The sequence below is a fragment of the Ranitomeya variabilis genome, chromosome 4 (genome assembly GCF_051348905.1).
Source record: "Ranitomeya variabilis isolate aRanVar5 chromosome 4, aRanVar5.hap1, whole genome shotgun sequence".
Taxonomy (NCBI): Eukaryota; Metazoa; Chordata; class Amphibia; order Anura; family Dendrobatidae; genus Ranitomeya; species Ranitomeya variabilis.
Window position 1 is genome coordinate 235,733,677 of NC_135235.1, and position 8,846 is coordinate 235,742,522.

The window sequence follows — 8,846 nt, forward strand, 5'->3', positions numbered from 1 at the left end:
CGTTGATATAGTTATGGGGTCTCTTTGGCTGGAGTTATGGGGTCTCTTTGGCTGGAGTTATGGGGTCTCTTTGGCTGGAGTTATGGGGTCTCTTTGGCTGGAGTTATGGCTTCTCTGTAGCTGTTATGGGGTCTCTGTGGCTGCAGTTGTGGGGTCTCTGTAGCTGTTATGGGGTCTCTGTGGCTGTTGCTGTGGGGTCTCTGTGGGGGTAGTTATGGCGTCACTGGCTGATCATGTGGGCTCACTTTGGATGTAGTTATGGGATCTGTGTGACTCGTTATGGGATCTCTGTGGCTGTAGTTATGGGGTTTCTCTGGCTGTCGTTATGGGATCTCTGTGGCTGTCGTTATGGGATCTCTGTGACTGTCGTTATGGGATCTCTGTGGCTGTAGTTATGGGGTCTCTGTGGCTGTCGTTATGGGGTTTCTGTGACTGTAGTTATAGGATGAGATATTTAGAGGCAGAGAACCCCCGGCAAGGGACTTCAGTGTCTGACTGTGATGATCTGACACTGGAGGAGCGGGGAGGGTCCGTCTCTTCTCTCATTTCCTCACCTACGTTGATCCTGGCACCAATTTATTATCGTGACCTTTCCCTATCTGGTTTCCATTATAGCTTGCACTGGGTTGTCGCCCACCTTCCTCGGGGTCCTCAGTGGCTGGTCGTCCTATTCATGAAGAGACACATCACACACGGAGCCACATCTAGACAAATCCACTGAGTGTCCCCCCCACGTAACCAGGAATAATCCCCCTCACATCAGGCCACGTGTCCGTCATCACCGTCCTCCCTGTGCTTCCCCTGTAGGTGTCGGACGCCGATTCCAGCTCAACGCCATTAACGCCAGCAAGGCCTGTAATGTCATCAGCAAGTACACGGCGTTCGTCCCTGTAGACCTCAGCAGCAACTCGTACCTGCCCAGCGTGGTGGAGTACGCCAACACAGGTAACGGCGCAACGCTGTGCAGGAACACGCCGCTCCGCCTGCCGCATCTCATGCTGCTCCCCTCCAGGTTCTATTAGTCCTACCTTTGTTTTTGGCTTTATCTCTACCAATTCCAACGACTTCCACCTCTCTCGCCCTCCACCTCTCTCGCCCTCCACCTCTCGCCCTCCACCTCTCTCGCCCTCCACCTCTCGCCCTCCACCTCTCTCGCCCTCCACCTCTCTCTCCACTTCTCGTCCTCCACCCCTCTCGCCCTCCATCTCTCGTCCTCCATCTCTCTCGTCCTCCACCTCTCGCCCTCCACCTCTCTCCCTTCCTCTCCCTCCCTTCCTCTCCCATCCTTCACCTCTCCCATCCTCCACCTTTCCTACCCCCCATGTCTTCCACCCATCACCTGTTCCACCATCCATATTGCCCACAATCCATGGTGCCCACCCTCCATGTCTCCCACCTTTCACCATTCTTACCCCATGTCTCCAGCACCCGTCTGTCTGTGTTAACTGTGAGTCTCTCGTCTGGCCCTTTCTCTCTCTGTCTTTGTCCGGAGGCCTCTCGCACTGACTGAGGAGGATGCCCTCATTCCCTGCTAGGTGCTGCTCTCAAACAGGGCTCTCAGCGCAGCTTAAGCTCCGGAAGTCGCCGCCTGCGAGGATTCTCCATCGGACTGGGCCGATCGCAGTCAACATGTGTGTCTGACTCTTCAGAAGATCGATTTTTCAGTAAGAACTCACTGCCGTGTTAATTTATTTTTGTCCTGGGGGGCTGATTCTTACTGTGCAGATCCATTCGGTGACCGGGAATGTAACTGAGGCAAAAATATGCAAATTAGATCTCCCCCAAAAGTAAAACTCCAATCTCTGAAGCCCCTTCTGTCTGTTTCCGCCCTGTTCGAGCTGTGAGGAGCTCCCAGTGAGCAGACCTGATAAATGAGATAATTCTGGCCACAAGCTGTGACCACTAGGGGGCGCTCAATGCACAGAGTTTATAAATCCAGGTGAACGCCCCCCAGGGGCTGCTGCAGGTAACCAAGTCATGTGGGGTCTTCTCCTGTGAGGGGCAAAGAAGGTCTATAGATGCCAGCTGGTAACGCGGTCATTCTCCTTCAGATGCAGACGAGTGCGCTATATCGGCCTGCACCACCCCAGGGTCCTTGGGATGGGAACGCTGCAGCTTTCCACAAGGTGAGAACTATGAAGATTGTAGAGCACGGTGATGGCGGAGCCGAGTCTGCAACGGTCCTGATAGGAAGCGACTGGTGTTGTGACCACTATTTCCTGCAGCGGCCCTTTAAATGCCTGCATTCCTATTGTGTCTGTCTTTCAGCCGCCCCGCGCAGTCCGTCCGTGTCCTCGGCCCATTCTCAGAGGTCCATAGAGAGTCTGTTTGCCGCCAGGTAACCCGCGCTCACATGCAGATCTCGCGTTCGCTCCGGCAGGTCTCCTGATCTCTCGTCTTGTCGTAGGTTGAGCCTCAATAAGACGAGACTTCTGACTCGAGCCGCCAAAGGATTCATGATTAAATCCCCCGGAAAAGGCAGCGAGGAAAGCGACAGCGAGAAGAACATCGACTACCTGCCCCTGGTGAGTGCCAGGATCCTCGGGGGACGGCTTCTCGTCCAGGAGATCCTGCTGCTGTCTGTAACGGGTGCAGGTTTAATGGGGGGCTACAGTTTCAAGCAGATAAATATTAATTTCCATGGCCGCTGCTTTTGGTGAGACACTAAGAATAGAGAAACTCCCTCTCCCCTCACAGTATGCAGCAAGAGAGAAGCTGCAGCCGCATCTCCCCCCTCCACCTCGCCTCTTTACAATAGATGCAGCTCTTAGAGGTTTGTGAACATTTTATAGAGCTGCTGCCGGCAGGAGAGGGGAAAGGTTTCATTTTTGTTTCTATTCCTCGCCATTTTCAAGAACCCTGCTTGCTGTCAGCGGATGGAAAAAGCCTTTTTTTTAATCCATGAATGTAAATCCCGTCCTCACTAAAAGAGGAATTGCGATAACTGAAACGCAACAACGAATGAGCTTTCCAATTCTTTGACAGCAAGCAGGGATCTTAAAGGAACCTGCAGAATTTCTCGTTTCCAGTGATGTAAGTAAAACCGGCCCCTTCTTTACTGACCGCTTGTGAGATGACGGCTGGTTTTGGTGTCGCCCCTCCCGTAGGTCACGCTGCAGTTGGCTTGTGGCGCTTTCCTATTGAACCAGGCCTTTGCCGATGCGGCCAACATCCCGATGGACAAACTCAAGTGGACGTCTCCGTTCACAAGTCACCGATCTGCTCTGAGCCCCGTATCTCACGGTTCTTCTCCTTCACGTAAGGACTCCGGACCCTCTACAGCGGGCACGGGGCAGTTTCTTGCCCCGGACGACGACCACCATACCACATTGAATGGATTTGGTGAAGACGTCTGCCAGCAGCCGTCGCGGACACGCCACCTCTCCGGCAGCGCCTTGGACAGTCCCTCTCGATCCGCAAAGTCCGAGAACGAACTGACGCTCCCCGTCCTGCCCGTGCGACGCTTTTCATCTCCCGACAGCGCCCAAGACTCGGCCTCCATTCACACAGACAGTGGATTGGGGTCGGAGTCTGATGGCGCCGAGGTCCAGACGTGGATGGAGAGCATTGAGGAGCAGCGAAGGTCACATCCAGAAAGCATGATCTGGGCCACCGCCGTCGCCCTGGCCTGGCTCGAGAACAACTCCGCAGCTTACTTCATTGAGTGGGAGCTACTGGCCGCCAAGGCTGACCGGTGGCTGTGCTGGCAGAAGATCCCTGAGGGACGCACGCTGGCCACCGTCAAGTCCGCCGCCCAGCAGCTCTTCGTGTTGCTCCGACATTGGGATGAAAATTTGCAGTTCAACGTCTTGTGTTACAACCCGAGCAGCGTGTAGCGGACGGGACGATGGCGCCGGGGTGTACCGGTCTGTGTGTTGTGGTATGGCTTTGTCGTGAAGAGTTGTATCAGTGCTGCTAGCGGGGCGGGTACCAGGAGAGGACGCTGCCGGTGACACCAAGGGGGATTAAAGGGGACCTCCTGCCATGTAAGGGACAGACAGGTGTGCCACTAGGAGCGATGGAAGCCACCAGTAGTCGGCCTGTTTGCATGTTAGTCCCATGGTGGGGACGCCGGGCACTGATACCGTCTGTCCGTGTACTTCTACGTGTGCTCTCCAATCATCGCATGGTCCTTTGCCCCTTTGTGCTCATGGTGGTCTGTCCCACCCTTTTCTGGTGACGTACCCATCATCCCCAGTTATGTGGGGGTCTTCCAGCTTTGTAGGTGTGAGTATGAGCTGCGGGGTCTTGTCCAGTCTGTGGTTGGAGACGGCATACGATACCCCATCGTGCCTGCTCCTGTCTTCTCCGTGAGAATGTCCTGAGTGTAGACAGCCACGTGATATTCTGTGTACTGTGGGGTCCTTATTGGGGGGGGATATAACTTGCAGGAATGTGGGATCAGCTCTATGCATGGGGTCTTGGACTTTTCTTGTGTTTGAGGTTAACTTGTTGGATTTTTTTTGTCATCTGTGTGTTTCTTTTTGTTGGGGGGAGGGGAAAGGTTTCAGCTGCACATCAGATCTACGTTCTTGTTTTTTGATCTAATATATCTCGGTGTGCGCACATTCATCCCAGCGCGTTTCACGACAAGGAAGAATTGTACACAGATCGTCTTCCTGTATCACACGCTGAGCGCACAGTGTAGCATTCCTGTACGACAGATGGATGGAGAGAGAAAAAGAGAGAGATGGATGAGAGGGATGGAGAGAGAAAGGGATGGATGGAAAGAGAGAGATGGATGGATGGAGAGAGAAAGAAAGATGGATGGATGGAGTGAGAAAGAGATGGATGGATGGAGAGAGAAAGATGGATGGATGGAAAGAGAGGGATGGATGGAAAGAGGGATGGATGGAGAGAGAAAGAGTGATGGATGGAGAGAGAAAGAGTGATGGATGGAGAGAGAAAGAGTGATGGATGGAGAGAGAAAGAGTGATGGATGGAGAGAGAAAGAGTGATGGATGGAGAGAGAAAGAGTGATGGATGGAGAGAGAAAGAGTGATGGATGAATGGATGGAGATAGAGAGAGTGATGGATGGAGTGAGAAAGATGTATTGATATAGAGAGAGTGATGGATGGAGAGAGAAAGATGGATGGAGATAGAGATGGACGGAGAGTTTGATGGAGAGATGGATGGATGGAGACAAGAGTTAGATGGAGATGTGCATGGATGGAGAGAGAGATGGATCATAGATGGAGAGATGGATTATTGATGGAGAGATGAATGGATAGATGGAGAGAGAGATTCTCATGCCTTTAGTGTGCATGTGCACCGTGCCGGAGGGTGGAAGATCATCCTGTTCCAATAGGAGGGTCATTAAGGACATTCATGGCACCGCCCCCTTGACACTTGCTGATTGTAAGGAGTCAGGACTATGAGTCATGTGATTAGTTATGGCAGGTAGATCAGCGGGGGACAATCTTATTCTTCTATTCAGCCTTATTGGAGCGTCAGGTGGTGGGGGATGGGGAGAATTTGTGAAGTGACCATTGTGCGCCGTACACAGGCGCAGTTAGTCGTTCAGCGCAGGGGGCAAATACACGAGTGGGCCCCCACTATCTATAATGGGCTCCTCGGCTGACAACGATGCTGTTATGGAATAGATATTACTATGCACAGGCTGATATTACCGCCATACAGTGATCGTATCACAGTACGTATCGGTTCAGCAGAACTTATTAAGAAATGGCAGTGTAGTCATAGACAGATGCTCACCGCTGATGTCCTGTCTGATGGGAGATGTTCTTTATTTTCTTCTCCTTTTGGCCCAGACTGTCACCACGACTTCTTCCAGCAGAGTTTGCAGCACAGACACATTTCACTTCTCACATTTTAAAGGGGCTCTGCGAATAAAGCCCTATGCGTACGTCACATAGTTTCACAGTTTTCTAGCATTTTATCAAGATCTCTGCTTTCTATCAAAGTATGAAAATGTCTTACCTTATCTCAGCTGATGGTTTGTCACAGTTGTATCAAGTCCTGCCAATCCTCTGCAAGCTAAATGGCCTGGACCCCAGACTGATACATTGTAACAACCCATCAGAGCAGCACAGCGTACAGAGGATTGTCTAGAATGGATACAACTGAAACAAACCCGCAGCTGTGAGAAGTTTGAGGGCAGCTCTTTAGAGTGGATGAAAATATTACTGTTCGTAGAAAGCAAGCGGAGGTATTGAGAATAGTGAAAATAGAACATGAATATACAAGGATTCCGCTTCATCTCTCCCACTGAGGGTCGTCAGATGCTGCTGCGCCTCGGGCGTCTCCGCTGCCCACCAATCCCGTCTTATACATCCATGATGTTTTGTAGAAGTTGATCCATCTCTTGCTGCGCGCCGTCCGGCTGCTCCCTTGTGCCTTCTGGTCATTCAGCTTGGTTCTTACTGCGGAGGATTTGGCATCAGGTATCAGATATTCTCATTGTTCTCCTGTCTGTCGGCAGCAAACATTCCGGATCTTGTATCATCAGATTTGTGTTCAGTAAAGTGATACTTTGTGACCGAGCCGAGTGATGCGTCATTCATAAGTCACATGGTGGGTGCAATATATGGAGAAAGTATGTGCCCCCCACATCCGGGGGCTTATCTGTCCTCAACTACATCCATAGACATTAATATGGAGGAAAGTATGTGCCCCCCACCTCCGGGGGCTACTCTGTCCTCTGCTACATCCATAGACATTAATATGGAGAAAGTATGTGCCCCCCACATCCACCTCCGGGGGCTTCTCGGTCCTCATCTACATCCATAGACATTAATATGGAGAAAGTATGTGCCCCCCACATCCACCTCCGGGGGCTTCTCTGTCCTCATCTACATCCATAGACATTAATATGGAGAAAAGTATGTGTCCCCCACATCCAGCTCCAAGGGTGTCACGGTTCACGGGGAGGATACCCTTATCATCCCCACCACTCACACCAATTTGTCATGAACCGGGGTTGTTTGGTTGCCCCTGGTTCTTTCTGAAGGGGATTTATCTATATCTCACTTCCCAGTTCCGGTTTGGAACTTGCAGCTCTCTGGCTCCCCTCACCTTATTCAGGTCAGACAGGGTACTGCACGTAGGATAATTAGTCGCCAGAAAGGCTTTGTAGTGCCTAATGGGCACACTGCAGTCGCTACAAAGCATCCCAAACGCACAGGACAAATCCCGCTGCCACCAGCTCCGATTTCTTAATTATTAACGGGTCCGGAGCCAACCCAGATTAGTAGCGTAATTCACTTCAGAGGACGTGACAGTTCGTTATAGAGCAAAGAGAGACAAAGCTAGTAATTTTATATATTTTACTCTAAAAAAGGTAGGCAGTGTTTACAGAAGTATAAAAAGATATTATAAAGAAGACAAGTATTGTATATACAGTACAATTACAAATAAAATGGGATTAAAGTTGAAAAGAACACTTACATTTCGTTATGTCATTTCATCTCATGGCTGACCGTGTGCTGTGGGGGATGGGCGACACATCTACATGCATATCACACATCTGTATAGCAGCTAGATCCCGGACAAGAGACACTGGAAGACTGATGTCCCACTCAGTTATCTTCCAGCCCAAAACCAAGGCACTCCTCCTGTGGTGACCTCACTCGGGCTGAATCCTCCCCTTTCTTAGAGCTGTGACAAACCATTTTATACATAGCTCGCTGTATGAACCTCGTATACGAACGACACATTGATCAGGATGTGCACCACATCAGGGGGATTCTTTTAAGCGTAAACACGGTGTAGTTACATGACCCGCATACGGAGAAACCCGCTCCTTGCAACTCACTACTTGGTTTAGCTCCTAGCGGTTTCAGTGAGCTATAGATCTCTCGATAAACATCCGGAATATATAATCCTTATATCTCTAGCCCTGATCGGTGAAAATATGCATAACTTTAAATGAACAAAGTGTCCCATGCAGTTTCTGTACCAGTTTTGGCTGGTATTAGGTGGGAGGGGGGGAATGAAGAGTTTAACCCCTTTACCCCCAAGGGTGGTTTGCACGTTAATGACCAGGCCAATTTTTACAATTCTGACCACTGTCCCTATAACTCTGGAACGCTTCAACGGATCCCGGTGATTCTGACATTGTTTTCTCGTGACATATTGTACTTCATGATAGTGGTAACATTTCTTTGATATTACCTGCGTTTATTTGTGAAAAAAATGGAAATTTGGTGAAAATTTTGAAAATATCGCCATTTTCCAACTTTGAATTTTTATGCCCTTAAATCACAGAGATATGTCACGCAAAATACTTAATAAGTAACATTTCCCACATGTCTACTTTACATCAGCACAATTGTTTGGGAGTTATAAGGGTGTAAAGTTGAACAGAAATTTCTAATTTTTACTAAAAAATTTTTAGGGACCACATCTCATTTGAAGTCATTTTGAGGGGTCTATATGATAGAAAATACCCAAGTGTGACACCATTCTAAAAACTGCACCCCTCAAGGTGCTCAAAACCACATTCAAAAAGTTTATTAACCCTTCAGGTGTTTCACAGGAATTTTTGGAATGTTTAAATAAAAATGAACATTTAACTTTTTTTCACACAAAATTTATTTCAGCTCCTATTTGTTTTATTTTACCAAGGGTAACAGGAGAAAATGGACCCCAAAAGTTTTTGTACAATTTGTCCTGAGTACGCTGATACCCCATATGTGGGGGTAAACCACTGTTTGGGCGCATGGCAGAGCTTGGAAGGAAAGGAGCGCCATTTTACTTTTCAATGCAAAATTGACTGGAATTGAGATGGGATGCCATGTTGCGTTTGGAGAGCCCCTGATGTGCCTAAACATTGAAACCCCCCACAAGTGACACCATTTTGGAAAGTAGACCCCCTAAGGAACTT

The 8,846-nt window shown here is 49.5% G+C and overlaps 1 protein-coding gene across 1 annotated transcript in view; it reads left to right on the forward strand.

The window, feature by feature from the left end:
- The window catches only part of VWA5B1 (von Willebrand factor A domain containing 5B1), a 79,659-nt gene extending 73,158 nt beyond the window's left edge, over positions 1 to 6,501 (forward strand). Inside the window, exons 17-23 of the mRNA XM_077260272.1 lie at positions 808 to 945; positions 1,536 to 1,664; positions 2,052 to 2,126; positions 2,269 to 2,338; positions 2,408 to 2,525; positions 3,108 to 4,866; positions 4,934 to 6,501. Of these exons, the coding sequence (XP_077116387.1) occupies positions 808 to 945; positions 1,536 to 1,664; positions 2,052 to 2,126; positions 2,269 to 2,338; positions 2,408 to 2,525; positions 3,108 to 3,836 (1,259 nt within the window). The 3' untranslated portion in view covers positions 3,837 to 4,866; positions 4,934 to 6,501. The remainder of the gene's footprint in view (positions 1 to 807; positions 946 to 1,535; positions 1,665 to 2,051; positions 2,127 to 2,268; positions 2,339 to 2,407; positions 2,526 to 3,107; positions 4,867 to 4,933) is intronic.
- Positions 6,502 to 8,846: the final 2,345 nt, after the last annotated feature.